The sequence below is a fragment of the Gymnoscopelus microlampas genome (genome assembly GCF_963454915.1).
Source record: "Gymnoscopelus microlampas genome assembly, chromosome: 9".
Lineage (NCBI taxonomy): Eukaryota > Metazoa > Chordata > Actinopteri > Myctophiformes > Myctophidae > Gymnoscopelus > Gymnoscopelus microlampas.
In genome coordinates this window covers 46,933,879-46,951,847 of record NC_139946.1, presented here as the reverse complement: position 1 = coordinate 46,951,847, position 17,969 = coordinate 46,933,879, and the positions used below count along the sequence as shown (strand labels likewise).

The 17,969-nt window shown below is 41.7% G+C and overlaps 1 protein-coding gene across 1 annotated transcript in view; it reads right to left on the bottom strand.

Annotated features, from left to right (window-relative positions):
- Positions 1 to 17,969, bottom strand: part of fndc7b (fibronectin type III domain containing 7b) — a gene marked incomplete at both ends in the record, with an annotated part of 51,565 nt that overhangs the window by 32,663 nt on the left and 933 nt on the right. Inside the window, 15 exon segments of the mRNA XM_084066153.1 lie at positions 238 to 307; positions 2,090 to 2,200; positions 2,707 to 2,845; positions 3,579 to 3,696; positions 5,353 to 5,478; positions 7,285 to 7,360; positions 7,363 to 7,425; positions 7,746 to 7,871; positions 9,243 to 9,349; positions 9,919 to 10,009; positions 10,630 to 10,744; positions 11,622 to 11,880; positions 13,961 to 14,218; positions 15,872 to 16,132; positions 17,188 to 17,457. Of these exon segments, the coding sequence (XP_083922279.1) occupies positions 238 to 307; positions 2,090 to 2,200; positions 2,707 to 2,845; positions 3,579 to 3,696; positions 5,353 to 5,478; positions 7,285 to 7,360; positions 7,363 to 7,425; positions 7,746 to 7,871; positions 9,243 to 9,349; positions 9,919 to 10,009; positions 10,630 to 10,744; positions 11,622 to 11,880; positions 13,961 to 14,218; positions 15,872 to 16,132; positions 17,188 to 17,457 (2,190 nt within the window).

The window sequence follows — 17,969 nt, the reverse complement described above, 5'->3', positions numbered from 1 at the left end:
TAGAAATTTGGAAATACTCCAGTAAATAAAAATTACTTTCCACCACTGTACAGCAGTGTTCATTTTGATAACTAAAACTATGGCGAAAAATGTTTGTCGACTATACCTTTTTTTCACCGGCAAAAACAAAATAAAAACTAAGCTATGATAGTTGACTAAAATCTTATGCTATTTAATCAACTAAAACTCAGATGATTAAAATATGACTAAAACTAAATGTCATTTTAGACATCTCACCAACAGAGAAGGGCAGCTCAGAGTAGATCCCATTTACAAATACTTTGCCGCTGGGCAGGATGTTGATGACCTGCATGAAAGAAAAGAACATGTTAGTAGACATAATCTGATGTATGAGTTCAGAGAGGCTGTTACGTATAGTTAAAGACGGTGTAAGTGGTATTTTATTTTGTTGAAATAAGTGTTTGTTTAATAACTAGTCTAAAACTGGACTAAAACAAAAAAAATCAGTAGACTATAAAATAGTCTACACTAAATGGAATTTTATTCAAAAGACTATGACTAAAACTAAATCAAACTTATCTTGTGGAACCGTTCGTGTTTTAATCTCTTTGTCGTCAGTAAGAAAGAAACATTTCCGGCACTGAAGCTATGAGTGTGCGGCTACTTTGATCTACTGCCCAGTCTGGCGTGCTTTAATGACCTTTACAGGTCTGTAACTCTGAGAGTGCACAAATGGAACCAAATGGACCCATTTAACCCATTAAGACCGGGAACGCATCTGTGTGTCATTTTTAGATTTCTTTGGCTATTCAAAAATTGCAGATCTACAAGCTCATAGCACGGCACCGAGTGCCGCGCTATGAGCTTATAGATCTGCTATTTTTTTTTTAATTTGTGGTAAATTTGTGCAAATCTTTAAATATATACATTTTTAAAGCGAACATTTGTAAAATATTTTGTTCCAGGGCACCCCAGAAACAAAGATTTGAGGTACAAAAAATATATTCAAAGATTTGCAAAAATGTTCACGATTTAAAAAAAATGACAGATGTGTTCCCAGTCTTAATGTTAACGGACCCGTAGGACCACGGACAAGGCCAAGTCTTGCCACTGACACATTCTTCCGTGTACGGACACATTGATGACCCCTGTTCCCAGTCGACATCAGATTTCCTGCAGGTGCTGCCAAGTTTACTGCACTTAGTTGCATGCCTCAATGTATTCCATGCATTTTCCTGCAGCTGCAACAAAGGCAGTGGTTCTCAAACTTTTCAGGCAGTAACCCCCCAAAGGAATCATATTTGAACTCCCTGACAAGCACTTGGAATTGTAGGAGTTGAGGCATTTAGTTTGACTCTGTTCCAAAAATACATATTGCAATGTATTTACATATAGCTCAGCTGTTTTGCCTCTCTCTTTGGTGATATTTGACAATTTGGCCAATGTTTGACAATTTTTTAATAGTATAGTTTGTTGATTACTTTTGAAACAGTAATGGTCTTTCTTTTTTTGAGGAATTAAAAAGCTCTTGAAAGTCCTTCAATTGTCACTTTAGAAATGCAGATACCCTGTATACACTTATACTGTATGTTGGTTTGTTTACTGTTGAGTGAGAAAACAATGTGGCAGATTAAGCAAATCATCTGGGGACCCCCCTGGGGGTCGGGACCACTGGGCTGAGGCACTCCTTCACACAACCACATAATTGTCTTCCTGCAAGCTTTTAGTACGAGCGGCAAAGAGAGCAGCCGTGGCAGTAGCTTGTAAATGTTTGGGACACGTATTGTACTGTACAATATCTATAGTGAGGCTCCGCTGGATATCCTTATTTCTGAGTTGGTGGTCAGATGGGCGGGCCACAAACGCTTTCAAGATTTTACATTTTCAAAATAATTCCCTGAAGAAGGCAGTTACCTGCCAAAATGTTGCTTTCTTTTTACTCTGCGTCCAAAAAATAGAGCATTGGCACTTTGGCCACCAGTGTGTGTGGCTATGCAACCTCTTGTCTCTTGAAGAGTACTATTTAGATTATTCTGCCGTGGGCCGGCACCACTACAAGGTCTTTGGTGTGCGTAGCATTCTCGTAAACACAAAATAATACATATTGTAGTGATGTGCATATACTCACTGTGTTGTGTGCCGGCAGAGCCAGGGTAACAGACTTCAGACACGTCTGGCTGGCTGTCAGTCCACACTGCTCCAGATCTCCCAGTAACACATACTGGTCGCCGGTAGAGTTCTGAAGACATAAATAATGATGTTCACTTCAGAGAAATGGACTCATATACTGTATAGACCTATGAAGACTGGAGATGAGCAACTTAGTAAGTTATACATATAGCACAAGTAGGTAATCAAATAAGATAAACACACAACATACATATGTATAAATACATATACATATGTATGTATATGTGTGTGTGTGTGTGTGTGTGTGTGTGTGTGTGTGTGTGTGTGTATGTGTATATATATATCGCAATATTTGATGTACCCTTCTACCAAAACAAATAATGATGAAAACACCCAAATACAGCGAGAGGGCAGTGTGTTTCTGCACCTAGACGCCACCACACTACCCTAATGGCTAATAACTGCTGATATAGAGAGAAATGATGGATACAAATGTACAGTATACATTGTTTGCTAAACACAGGGCAAAGTAACATGCCTTTAAAAAAATCATGTTTGAAATAAAAAAGGATATAATTTAGTACAGAATGTTTGTAGAGAAAGCAGCTGTAATACCCTGGCCAGCACGTAGGAGCAGTCTCCATGGAAGGTGTAGAATTGACCATCAAAGGTGTTAATGTGAGCCCCTCCCTCCACAGAGCAGGTTCCTGTGCACTCTTTTTCCTGACAGTTCCACTGGCCACCCTCACACACACTGCGGGGCGAAACAATGATGATGTTAGACACTGATGGACCTCAGAGGTCCTTGGGGGAGGTCCAAGATTTTAAGCCAGGGGTCTTCAACGTTTTCAGCCCAAGGAGGACCCCTTAGCTGAGAGAGAGATGAAGCAGGGACCCCTACTACATATAGTATAACATTTTGTTGCAGATTAAACATTTCATAGATTGCATAGATAGCTCCATAGACTTGTTTGACAGCACTATCATCAGTGTGTTTGTTTACTCATTATATTTTGTATTTTCTATTAGATTCATGTTAATATGTATTAACTAACTCTGCGAACCCCCTGTTGACATAAACATGTTTAGAACCACTGTTCTCATAAACACACAACAGGACAAGACATGAGGACAGGCAGACAGACTGCATCTGCTGGTCTTATGCTATGTGTATGTAGATATCTTGTTTTTATGTTCTCTTTAATATGCTTCTTTAATGTTTGATTTGATTCCCCCTGCTCCCTTTCCCTTTCTACTTTTCCCTTTCTGAAAAATGGAACTTGTGGAAAAAGAAAAGCAATAAAAACATATTTACACCTGCAAACCAGTGATATGAAAGTAACGTTGATTCTTGAAACAGAAAGACAGCCAGTCAGTCAGACAGACAGACAGACAGACAGACAGACAGACAGACAGACAGACAGACAGACAGACAGACAGACAGACAGACAGACAGACAGACAGACAAGCTCCATGCAGTGTCCTACCAGGTCTTGCAGTTTCCATCATAGGACTGTCCAGTTGTGTAGATCTTGTTGTTGTAGGTGCAGGAACAGTCTTTGAGCGGGATACAGCCTGTCTGATTCACATCATCCTGCACCATACCTGAAGGTTACACAGCATTATGTTACCCTACATATTAAGTTATTAACATGAAGGTTACACGGCATTATGTTACCCTAACCCTATACATTATGTTATTAACATGAAGGTTACACAGCATTATGTTACCCTATACAATATGTTATTCACATGAAGGTTACACAGCATTATGGTACCCTATACATTATGTTATTAGCATGAAGGTTACACAGCATTATGTTACGCTATACATTATGCAGGAGGAAGTTGCTAATGTTGCTCAGGAGAGGAAAGTCTGGAGCTCTCTGCTGGAACTGTTACCCCCGCGACCCGACTCCGGATAAGCGGTTGAAGATGGATGGATGGATGGATATACATTATGTTATTAACATGAAGGTTACACAGCAATATGTTACCCTATACAATATGTTATTCACATCATCCAGCACCGTGCCTGAAGGTTACACAGCATTATGTTACCCTAACCCTATACAATATGTTATTCACATCATCCACATCATCTTATGACAGTGGTTCTCAACCAGTGGTCCGGGGACCACCAGTGGTTCTTGAAGGGGTTCCAGGTGGTCCCCAGCTAAATGATGGAGAGTTGGTAACCAAATGGGCCCTTATAGATCTTTAACTCTTGAGAGTGTAAAATGAAACCAAACGGCTCCATTTGGTTTCATTTTACGCTCTCAAGAGTTAAATTATTGTTAAACATCTGCATTACTTAATTAAAGAATTGTTATTTTGATCAACGTTTGCCTGTTATCTCTCCTATGGTACCAACATCAATACACATGGAATTGTGGACAAAATCGTATAAAATAGTCTACGTTTTGGGTCTGAGAGGCTAAATCGGTGGGTCCGTGGCTCAAATGTTTAATACATAATGGACCTTGATATGAAAAGGATTGAAAACCACTGTCTTATGATGATGATGATAAGAATAGTAACAATCATTATAATGAAACAAACACCTATAATAGGACATATCATACTGTTATGTTAATGGTCAAAGTTGTAAAATAAGGTTAAAGGTGTGAAAAGTAATAATGCAATTTCGGGGTGCCATGGGTGAATACATTATGTATAAGGCGGGGTGCCCTAAGCCAAAAATGTTTGAGAACCGTGGATGTACTGGACTGTATGGACGGTCACATGCCTGTGTACCAGACAGTAATACTGGACATTGTTTTACGCCAATAGACTCTACAGACCGTAAATGAAGCCTATTTTTCAGCAATTTCAAATCTGTGTCATATCTGGTCAGTCATGTCCTATACTAAAGAGCGGGGGCGGGGATTGAATGCTATTGGTTGTGTAGCTTGTCAATCAAATCATACCGCCCCTCCTAGAGCATTCCCTACTTTATGATTAATTTCAAAATTAATGGGACCATCATTTGACAAAACGCATGTCTTGGTGATTGAAAGAAGACTTTAAACTAGCGACTAGAAGCATATAGTATTTATGACAATATTTATTAAGGTAATAAATTCCAGTCTAAAGTTCGGCAAAAACCCATCCGCTTGCATTGAGAGTTATTTCTTCTGACACCAGCAGGGGTAAAACTGAGAAACTACAGGCCATTCATATGAACTGTCACTTCCTATATAGACTCAATTTCATAGGCGGATGCTGGGCCCTTGGGTGTGTACAGTACGTGTGCCGTACCTTGGGGGCAGAAGCAGCCGTCGGTGCAGTGGGTGTCACAGATGTGGCTGGCAGCTGGGTTGGAGCAGGTGTCAGTGCAGGGACTGCCACACTCTCTGTACTCCATGTTGGCGGGACAGCGCCTCCCTGTGGACAAACATCACATCACACCTGGTTAATATCAGCATGTGGTTTCCTGTCTTTAAAGTTACAATCTGGGATTGATTTTAATTAATAAAATACGATGTGTTGTGAGCTTATAGATCTGGAGCCGAGTGCAGCCGAGCGAAAACAAACGCCGGCCATTAAAACTCTCTCTGCTGTTTTGTCCGCTGTTTTAAAACTTCAAAACACTCTCAAACTTATTTTTTGTGGCACGGAATTTACTTTTAAGATATTTTTCGGATAGCATTCAGTTGTTTAAAATAATGCTAGGTAACTTTTTCAATAAAACTAAAGTTAAATTGTATATCTTTTGTGAGTGGCAAATGTTTCACAACACCCACTCCATGAATTTCACCCCTGAAAGCCTTTTATTTATATATTTTCTATTGAACGTTGTCGAGCATGACTTTCCCACGAAAATGACGTCATCTGGCCGGAAAATGGAAGCGGAAATGCACCAGTTTCCTGTTTGGCCAGGAACTACCGCGCTAATAACAAAAAGGAAACTCACGCTGATTTTAAGAGATTGTATGATTTGAAGAACGAAAAAAAAACAGAAAAAGAAAACACAGCTCATGGTAACTAAAGCTCCACTGGCTAAGAGAAACGATCCACAGATCGTATAAAACAATTAAAAGAAAGCTTTTTGAAACGCTTCCGTCTTCCGGTGAAAACGAATGGAATTCTGGGTAACGCAGTAATAAATGAACGGCCTGCAGTGACGGTAATGACCAGCAGAGGCTGCTAAAAATCATTTTTTTGAAATCTGCACTGTATAACTTTAACTTCATATATGTGGTCAATTAATCATGACAGAGCCTATTTAAAAATAACAAATCAGAGAACCGGCAGGGGCGGGCAGTGATACTCTTGTATCCGTATAAAGTAACCTATTTTCGGCATGGCCCTTTCAAAAGTCCCTTGCGTACGTTGCTCTGTGGTGGTGGTGGTGGTGGAACGAACTGCTGATTGGCTGAACGGGTTGTCAGTCAACGGTAGGCTACTACTCCCGGGGTTTACCAGGCTAGGGTACTGTAAGTACGATTTATTTTTTGGTAAAAAAAAAAAACGTGTTAAAAACTCTTCTGATAGTAATCATTGCTATAGAGTGTTTGTTCAGTAACAGGGGTCTCCCTGTCTCTCCAGCTCTTAGTAAACAGAAAAGACTTGCCATTTTCAGCCAATCAGAAGAGACTACCCATTTGCCAGCTTAAATTGTGTTCCATTTCCAATTTTGTCTGCTCATTTCTTTGTATCGTCACTTCCAATTTCACTTCTGTTTAATTTGAACAAAACAATCCACAGTTGCAGCAGAATGGAATAAAGAAAAGCACGTGTTAGGCTCTATGCACAGCAGCCATTTTGGAGAAAAATTGGGCCTCTGCTGACTTCCTTCACAGGTGTTACCAATGATACTAATGAAGGCTCTGTTCCATTCTGGTCCAACAGAGTCAGGGTGCTGATATTGTGCATGTTGGCTCACTAGAAATACTCGTGGGTCTCAAAGTGTGGTCCAGGGACCCTCATGGTTCCTTGAGAGGGTGTAACTCTGAGAGCGTACAAATGGAACCAAATGGACCCTCCCGGGTCCATTTGGTTCCATTTGTACACTCTCAGAGTTATGGGGGTCCTTGAAATTAAAAACGTTTGAGAACCACTGTGCTACACTAAATGGAACAGAGCCTTCATTAGTGTTATTGGTGACACCTGTGAAGGAAGCAAGGAAGGGGCCCAATTTCTGTCCAATATGGCTGCTGTGCATAGATGCCTATATTGCGTCGTCCTTACAGCAGTGCTGGGGCGTCCTCCAGTGTCGCGGCGTGCGTCCTGCGTGGGCACACTGCCTGGAGAACTCGGACAGCGTGCTGCACAGACACACGTCACTGCTGCCGAGCGTCGCGTTAGCCTCCGCCGCAATGCCGTTGGTACCTGTCAACAGTGATGGGAAAAAGTACTGCATTTTTTGTACTCAAGTAAAACTATCAATACTGCAATGTAGAAATACTCCGTTACAAGTTAAAGTCTGTAATAAAGAAATTACTTGAATAAAAGTACAAAAGTATTGGTATCAAAAGTACAAAAGTAGAAAGTAGTCGTTATGCACAATGACCCATTTCACAAGCTTTCAAATGTATTAAAATCTTTTGAAAATCTACAAGCTCACAATGCGTCACATTGTGACGCATTGTGAGCTTGTAGATCGGCTATTTTAGAATGGCCAAAATGAAAATGAGTTTGTCACCTGTCACCAGGCTGCTGTCATTGGCACAGTGACAGATGTCAGCCGCGCACACGTCTACGAACAATGTCATGTCCAGCACGTCCGCGCAGTCGCTGAACGCCGGAGCTGAGAACAGCTGCTCACACATGGGCTTCTATACAGCAAGACAGGAGAGAAGACATACATGAGACCAAATTAAAGGCAGGGTTAGTGATATGTTTGGGTTAAAATATGTGTTAAATAGATCTATATTCTGATAGTAGTCATTGGTCAACCTTAGGCACGGGTGCCAACATTGGCACAGGGGAGGGTGATCACTGGTATTAGTGTGAGAGAGAGGAACAAAAAAAGCTCAGTTAAATTAAGTCCCCTCACATCTATATGCAAATTATCTAAATTCATTCAAACTAGGAGATAGGTGGGTTATTGCCAATGAGTCTAATGATTAATACATCCTGATGTGAAAGAAAATATTTCTCAAGAAAAAAATATGTTATGTTATGTTGTTATGTATTTGGACAAATCAAAAATAATGTTTTTATGTGGTGTCATAATCAAACTTAATGTTGATATGGCACACATATCAAAAAAGTGTAAACATGGCACTTCAGCTCAAAAAGGTTGCCGATCCCTGCTATGGAGTGTTTGTTCAGTAACAGGAGTCTCCCTGTCTCTTCAGCTCTTTAGTAAACAGAACATACATGTTCAGGTCAGGACACCAATTTCATCCCACCAGGAGAGAGATCTCATACAGGATACAGGATAAAGAAGTGAAATTAGAAATGAGGAAACATAACAACATGAGCAGACAAAAGTTTGAACTAGAACAGAAGCTGATCAATGATCTTTGTGGCGTTCTTTCTCCTGATTGGAAATACCCACCAGGTATACCCACCAGGTATACCCACCAAACAGAAAATGTATTTTCTGTTTTCTAAAGAGCTGGATAGACGGAGTTCAAGGGAATGTTTGGAAAAGCTTTGTTCTTTATTTAAGAAAAGTAAAGTATTGTCTTGAAATGACCACAGTATTCTATAGTTTCAAATGTACAGAATGTTATTTAGATAGCATGTTGTTTAGAGTTTAAACTGATGCTAGGTTAATGGTTTACCTTGAATCCTATAGTTTCAATGCACAGATTATTATTTTGATAGTATATTGTTTAGACTGACAGTTGGGTTTCCTGTGATCCTAAGTTTCTTGCGGCACTACACTGTCTCTCTGCATTCTATGTATGTGTTCACCTTGTTTATTGTAAGTCACTCTGGATAAGAGCTGTATAGATTTGTATACATTATATACATTTTGAACTTGCAAAATGGGACATTCTGCACAATGAGTACTTTTACTTTTGGTACTTTAAGTACATTTTGATACCAATACTTTTGTACTTTTACTCAAGTAAATTTTTAATTCCAGACTTTAAGTTGTAACAGAGTATTTTTACACTGTAGTATCGATACTTTTACTTAAGTACAAAATGTGAGTACATTTTCCACCACTGATTGTGAATAGTAAATTGTACCATGTGGTCGCAGTTCTCTGCCGGAGGTAAGATGAAGTCAGAGCAGCTCTCAGTGGGACCATTGACTCTCCACATGTTACCGTAGTCTGAGGGGGTCATCCTGGCACCTGATGAAACATAAAAAAAAGGTTGAAATGTTACCTACGGCATGTGGTTCTCAATGTGGGGTTCGGGGAACCTCAAGGGTCCTTGAGGTGGTTCCAGGGGGTCCCCAGCCAAATTGAAAGCTGGGAACCAAATTGACCCTTATGTGTCTGTAACTTAGAGAGCGTACAAATGAGCTAGAACACAAGCTGGTTCCATTTGTATGCTCTCAGAGTTACATCAACGCTGATGATACTATACCGTGCAGATTGGGGGGTCCCGAAGATCAAAATGTGTCAATTTGGGGGTTTGAGAACCGCTGACGGTAACTGAGGGGGACATTTTACCACCTAATGAATCAATGACTGCATACATACATACATAGATACATGCATGCATACGTATGTACGCACGTACATACGCACGCACGCACGCACGCACGCACGCACGCACGCACGCACGCACGCACGCACGCACGCACGCACACACACACACACACACACACACACACACACACACACACACACACACACACACACACACACACACACACACACACACACACACACACACACACAAATAAAAAGGTTACCATGGCTGTAGAACTCGCCGTTGAGCTGGGCTCCGTTGAAGTCGCCACACAGACCACAGGTTTGGTTCTTGTACTTTGCATCGAGCTCCACCTGCATTGGTGGACAGTAAAAAACACATCTACTTCAGTACTGTTACTTAACTGTACATGTTTTGAGTATCTGTAGTTTACTTGAGCATTTATACTTTTTGCATACTCCACTACATTTCTTGGAAGGGAAAAAGTGCATTATGAATTAACCACTTCAGCTGTATGTGTACGCGGCCTTCATGCCTAGATTTTCAGGCTGCTAGAAAATCCAGGGTGAAAACCCTGATGACTGGATTTGGACAGACATGTCATGTTTTGGGACATTTCGCACCTGTTAAGACAAGAGATATACAGTATCATCGCTGTCAGGCAAAAACCTCATATCTCCATACCGGTATTTCAACTTTGTGTTTTTTTCCTTTTTGTTTTGTAAATTTATGTCGTACTTTGTAGTTTGATTTATTTGATTGATTGAATACTTTATTAGTCAGAAATGTAAACAGCATGAAGTACAGTCAGACATGAAGGCTAAAAGGGTAACACAAAAAGTCCTGGGGACTTGTTTCCATTCTAGTCCTATCATATAAGAGTGATGCGCAAAAGTAGCCAAAAAGTACCCTATATCCCAGAATAGAGATGCTGGGGTTCAAGTGGTTAATCGTAATGGTGAGTGCTACTCACCAGTAAAGAGTCCTTCTGGTTCCAGTAGGCTACCAGCCCCAGCTTGGCTTTGATTTTGATGTAGGAGACAGTCTGTTCAATGAGGACTCCTGACTCACTGTATGGAAGGATGATCCTACATACAAAACAGATTATGATTATTATGATTATGATGAGGATTATTATTAATTGTATTATTATTAGGGTGCCAAGCACTTGTATTTGCTAGTTTTACTGGGTGATCTTTTACTGGGTGATCTACACAACGCATTGTGAGCTTGTAGATCTGCTATTTTCACTACTTCTTAAACCTTTTATTCATTTATTTACTGAAATTATTAGATTTTTTTATTTATTTGTATTAAATACTTTTGAAAAATGTTTGATTTGTAATTAATTAAAGAAGAGTTGTGATTATTTCTTTAATTTTAAATGTTTTGAAATAATATATATATATCTTTTTAACCATAGGCAATGGAATAAAGGAACAATGGAAAAGGAACAATTAAGGCATTGCGACGCATTGTGAGCTTTTGTAGATCTGCTATTACAGCCATAAAAGTCTGTCCCCATTTCTTCCATACATGGGCATACACAGGCTGACACGTCATGTGAAGTCCGGCTTAGCCTGGGTCTGGCAGAACCAGGTCTCCTGGTCTTGTTTAGATCGGCTTGATGTTTCATGTTACACTGCTAGTGACTGAGGGGGAACGATATTTCATTCTCTGTACAGTATGTATACAAAGTACATGGAGAAAGTGACAAATACAGTGATTCTGATGATTCTGATTCTGTCGTTTGAAAACTTGAAATGGGACTTTTACTTTTACATTTTCATGACAATGCTTTTGTACTTTTACTCAAGTACATTTTGCATTCCCGACTTTTACTTGTAACAAAGTATTTCTATATTGCAGTAGGCCTATTGATACTTTTACTTAAGTAAAAATGTAGCATAGCAAGTGTTACCAACTCATATTTTATCTCATTGAGTTCTTCTGGTTGTGACTCACGTCTTTCCGTTGACGACGACAGAGCCGTTGGAGGAGAGCTCCACCACGTCGCCATCAAGCTTCATGACGATGCCACTGATGGTGGGCGAGCCGCCCAGCACGCCGCGGCGCATCTGCACGTGGAAGTCGCTGTAGGTGGCGCCGCAGTGCGACGTCAGCATGTGGTTGCAGGTGGACGGCAGCTGGAACACGTCTCCGTCGAACGTCTTGTAGTGGAAGTTGCCCCAGGTGCTGCACACGCGGTCGTTATGGCCGGGCTCTGCACGCAACAACAGACACTTTTGTATAGTTAATTTATTTGTATTGACCTTATTCCTGGCCACACCCACTGTGGGCCTGGCCATGCCCACTGTGGGCGTGGTCATGCCCACTGTGGGCATGGCCAGGTAGGGGAGGTGGGGAGGTGGGGAGCATAGACATATAAAGGTAGACGCCTCCTCTGGCTCTGAAGCGTATGTATGGTGGACGCGCTTCCGCTTCTGGGGGGGCAGCTGGAAATTTCCGTGTGCGTCACAGAAGGGGGCGTTCAGTAGGCCAATCAGAGGCAGGTGGGGGCGGGACAACTAGATTCTGACAAGTCCTGGAAAAGACGCGCTGTGATTGGACAGTAGTCAACGCGCTGTGATTGGCCAGTGCCCGTCCCCCCCGGAAATATGGCGGCCACCATACCAAGCATGTCGCTCCAATGAACTGCAGAGGCCAATGAGGTATCTAGGTTTCTATGGGTCAATCCACACATGAGCGTACGCTGGCGTGCAACGTTACGCTACGTGACGCTAGCCCCGTCCACTCTCATGTTAAGTTAAAAACCGGAAGTTCCGGTCCGGTTTTTCCTATAACATGGGAGTGGACGGGACTTCCGACTTCCGGGCGTCAACTTGTATCTTATGTGTGGATGCACCCTATCTGTGGTGGGGAGCCCCATAGACCATATTCACACGGCGGTCATGTTTCTATGAAGTCAATGAAAGTAGCCACCCCGGGTGGCGGCACTTTCAATGTTAAATTCCAATATGGCCGCCGTGTGAATATGGTCTATATCAATGACTTTCCTGTTTACCAGTGTTGCCATGTCTGCTTAAAATAAGCAATTTGTGGCTTTTTAAAAGTGTAGTTGTTTAATTGGGCTTGCTTTCTAATGTTTTTTAAACCAGTGGTTCCCACATTTGTTCGGGAGGCATGCGTTAATCCGACAGACCTTTTCTCCGACTATGTGGCATCCGCGTGCGGTTAGGGTTAGGGTGCGGGTTTGGTTCGGGTTTACTGTTTAATGTCGGATCATGTCAAGAACCCCCAGATTAATATTAATAGATTAATAATAATATATTTGTCCACAGAGTCGCAGGTGCCAGGGACCCCCATACAAGATGTGTGTTGTTAAAATGTTTCACAAATATTCAAAATATTTTACTTTTTTCCCAATATTTTTTTAAAGCAGCAGATCTACAAGCTCACAACGTGTCGTGATGTGACACATTGTGAGCTTGTTGATCTGCTTTTTTCAAATAGCTGTTTTAAAGTGGTAAAACTGAGCCTAGTTGCTTCTTTTGGGCTTGTTTTCATAGACCTGGCCGCTTGTTTCTTTTGCTAAATCTGGCAACACACTGACTACCTGCTCACTTCCTTACTAGGGAGGAAGTGAACAGATATTGAATGAAGCAGCACACAGTGAAAAACTCAATAGCGCCCCCTCTAAGAGGCATGGCGGCACCCTGGAGAAGCTCAGGAATAAGATCACAATCACAATCAAAGTCTCATTTGTCTTGTACCTACATTTTCCATTGTGAGATGCATGCATTTATTCATTCAGATAGACAGACAGACATTCCGAGCATGGTATAAATAGTGATATATTTTTTTCTTAAAACATTATCTGATGCGTTTAAAAAAAGGAAATGTAAAATAATGTCTCCATAAGCACCTGCGACCGCTGGACAGTTGCCTTGGCAGGGTCCTGGAAAAGAGTTAGGAAGAATTAGGAATAGAAATTTGACATTTATTGGATTACTTTAAATATATATATATAATGAAAATGGCATATATCATGGCAATAGTATTTTTTGTTATGGTATTGCATTGTAGCAAAACTTCTCAAGATCACATCTCAGATATTCCAATGTCTATTCTAGTCTAGTTTTTATTTGTTGACGAAATTGCCAATATATTTAGTCTTAGTTCTAGTCATCGTAGCTTAGTTTTTATTTCATTTTTATTTCGTTTTCGTCAGTGAAAAAAGGTAGTCAACGAACATTTTTCGTCATAGTTTTAGTCGACGAAATCAACACAGGTTGACAGTATTGGACATACATGTAGCACAGTCATTATTTTCCAGTGCCTACCAGTCACAGCCGGTTGTCCCAGCACCCTGTTGGCACATTCACCGGCAAAGGCAGTGACCCACACGCTTAGGTGTTCACCGCACGGAACAGGGGCCACAACGCAGCTGTCGCCGATACTGGTACAAGTATATTGGTCTCCATTGTTCCCAAAAACCTCCACCAGGTAGGATTCAGCACCGGCCGCGACGTCCCAGCTTGTTGTCAGATCGCCAGACCGGCAGTCTGAGGATGTCTTCACGTTTGTCGGTCTACATGGAGCTAGATGAGAGAGAAAGGGAGGAGGAACGGAAATGTTTATCTGAATATCCATCCTTCTGTGTCAGGAGGATAACAAGCAGTGATGGAAAAAGTACTTTTTACGTAAAGATGGGGTGCCGTGATCTTCAGTGCCCCCCCCCCCCCCCCCTAAAACATAATCATCAGGTATTATGGTTATACTAGGAGGAAGATTGTTTTCAAAAAAGTGTATACAGAAAGTGTTAAAATTATGTTTTTATGTGGGCACGCCTCCAGTTCATTAAGTATACCTGGTTCTCACCTTAGCACCTCCTCCACCACCTTAGCACCACCCACCTGTCCTAGTCCCTCCTCATGCCCACACCTGTTGTGTTATGATAATGAGGGGGAGGGTATATTTTTACTGTGTCATTAAATGACCGTTTTTCTATTGGCACGTTTGACGCTCAAGGTTTCAGCCTCCAGGAAGAAACTCAAAATAGTCAGAGAAGACATAAAACACCATAAAAACACCAAGTGCACCAGGGTACACATGAAAAACAGAAAAAGTGCAAAACCATGGCACCACCTCTTTAAGTAAAAGTATCAATACTGCAATGTCGAAATGCTCTGCTCTGTGAAATAGTCAGGAAGTTCAAACTGTACTTGAGTAAAAGTACAAAAGTGTTGGTATCAAAATGTACTTAAAGTATCAAAAGTAGAAAGTACTCATTCTGCAGTAATGTCCCATTTCACAAGTTTTCAAATAAAAATCTTTTGAAAATAGCAGATCTACAAGCTCACAATGACGCATTGTGAGCTTGTAGATCGGCTATTTTCAAATGACCGAAATGTATATAGGGCTGAAGTGGTTAATGTATGTTTTGTAATAATAATCAAAATCTACAAATAACTAGTAACTAGGTTTTAAAATAATTGTAGTGGAGTAAAAGTACAATATTTGCCTCTGAGATGTAGTGGAGTAAAGGTAAAAGTACTGAAAATTGGAAATACTCCAGTAAAGTAAAAAATACCTCAAATTGTACTTAAGTACAGTACTTGAGTAAATGTACTTAGTTACTTTACACCACTGGTGTCCGGGGCGACAGTGACTCAGGGGTTGAGTGGCCGGTAGAGTGGCCGGATGGGAACCACAAGGTTCCCAGTTCGATCCCGAGCTCCCCCAGAGTTACAGTAGTGTAGAAGGGTAACCGTCTTCCACGCCGACATCTCGCCACTCCGACTAGTGGCTTCCGCGTGCGGTTAGGGTTAGGGTGAGGTTTAGGTATAGGGTTCGTTAACGTCGGAAAGGCGACATGTCGGAAAGCCGCCATGTAACCGTGTAGAAGTGTCCTTGAGCAAGACACTGAACCCCTAATTGCACCCGATGAGCAGGTTGGTACCTTGCATGGTTTCCTGCTATCTGTGTGTGAATGTGTGTGTGTGTGTGTGTGTGTGTGTGTGTGTGTGTGTGTGTGTGTGTGTGTGTGTGTGTGTGTGTGTGTGTGTGTGTGTGTGTGTGTGTGTGTGTGTGTGTGTGTGTGTGTGTGTGTGTGTGTGTGAATGGGTGAATGTAATGCACAATCGATGTAAAGCAGCGCTATATAAATGCACCATTTACCATAACAAGTTAGAGCTAGCTCACAACAAAGTGAACTTTGGATTTGATCACCAACCCCTTAAATGAATACTCACAGGCCTGTACTGTTGTAGGGGAGCTGACTTCACTGTCACACTCTGTACTTTTGGCGTACACAGTGTAAGTGTAGGACAGACCACAGTGAGTGTCGGTGAAGTTGCATGCCGTGTCGGTGGTCCTGCATTCAAACGTCTCCCCACTGCTGCTCACGGATTTGGCCACGTAGTCGATGGCGTTGTCGGTGGCCTGCCAGCCGAAGACGACCACATTACTGGCACATTCTCGGAATGTCATGGGATTAACAGGTGCACAGGGAACTATATGAACAACAGGGAAGAGACAAATTGGTTACTCAGCAATTGTGGTGTATTCTTTGTGAGCTGGTAGTTGTGGAGAATCAGTTGCATTTCGTTTTTCACTGTCTACAGTACAATGATGTAAGACATTCTTTAATTGACAAAAAATCCAGGCTATAAGAATCTAGATTTGTTTTGGATGTCTGAATGTTGTATGTTAAAGGGATACTAGGTACCTTTGCAGATCTGTGTTTGTACACACGCACACTCCCCCCTCCCCTCTCTGACAGGTATCAAAGTGATTGCTGTCTTTGCATTCGTTGATTAGAGAGAGCACTAACGAGGTTGACACTGTTATGGCCCTATCAATCAACTCAGTGCACAACCTCTCCGAAGTTCAAAGGCATCAATTAAGAGCTCCGGCCGAGCCCCCCCTCTCCCCCCACAGACTTTTCAGTCCCTGCAAAGGGATGCATGTCAATATAAACAGTGGAATGTCAACATAAACAGTGGGACAAAACCAAAATACAGCCAGAGGGATGTGCCTGTCTGCAGGAAAACACACCAGCATAATTATATAGTGGCTGATAGAGGGAAAAAAATATAAAATAAATATATATATAAACATATTTTTTAATTTAAGCTCAAAGTTATCTAGTACAATATTTGCCTCTGAGATGTAGTGGAGTAGAAGTAAAAGTACTGACAATTTTGAAATACTCCAGTAAAGTAAAAAGTACCTCAAAATTGTACTTAAGTACAGTACTTGAGTAAATGTACTTCTCAGCATGAGGCAGTTGATGGGAACACAACACTGAGAACAAAGCACGACTGAAAGTAAGTGGAAGTGACACTGCCATGTCGACCGGCCCATGTGATTGTGTACCCCCCTGCCCACCAACAAACACATACGCACGCACGCACGCACGCACGCACGCACGCACGCACGCACGCACGCACGCACGCACGCACGCACGCACGCACGCACGCACACACACACACACACACACACACACACACACACACACACACACACACACACACACACACACACACACACACACACACACACACACCTGTGTCGTAGAGGGTGGTGGTGTCGGAGATGCTCTCGCAGACGTCTGAGACGTTGGAGACGGCTGTGACACGGACCCGGTACTTCTCGCCACACTTCAAACTGCCGATGGTACAACTCGTGGAGGCGGAGGTGCAGCTGAGTTCTGCACCCGTACGGTCGATGGCCATGGCCTTGTAGGAGTTGGCCCCAAACACCGGTCCCCAGGTCACCGTCGCTATGCTCGTCGTACAGTTGGAGGTCACTGAGATCGAACTGACTTTGTTTATGGCTGTGAGAGATAGAAAAACATAACCAGAGTTTAGCCCATTAAGACCGGGAATGCATCTGTGTCATTTTAAGATTTCTTTGGGTTATTCAAAAAATAGCAGATACACAAGCTCATAGGGTATGAGCTTGTGGATCTACATAGACAACATATTTTGAGATGGGGGTCCACGGCCAAATACATTTGGCTGGTCCTTAACGTGAAAAAGGTTTGAGAACCACTGATATTATAACAACATAGGTTTTTTTTTTTTTAAAGTGAGAATTTAGAAGACGTTTGTACAATCCTCAGAAGCAAAGATTTGAGTTACAAATGTTCGCTTTAAAAATATATATAATCACTTGCATTTGCACACATTTTCATGATTTAAAAAAAAAAATTAGCAGATCTACAAGCTCATAGCGTGGCACTCGGTGCCGCGCTATGAGCTTGTATATATACACACAGATGCGTTCCCAGTTGCGTTCCCAGTTTCAATGGGTTAATAAAAAAGTGTAATGCCTTTTTTGGTGGCA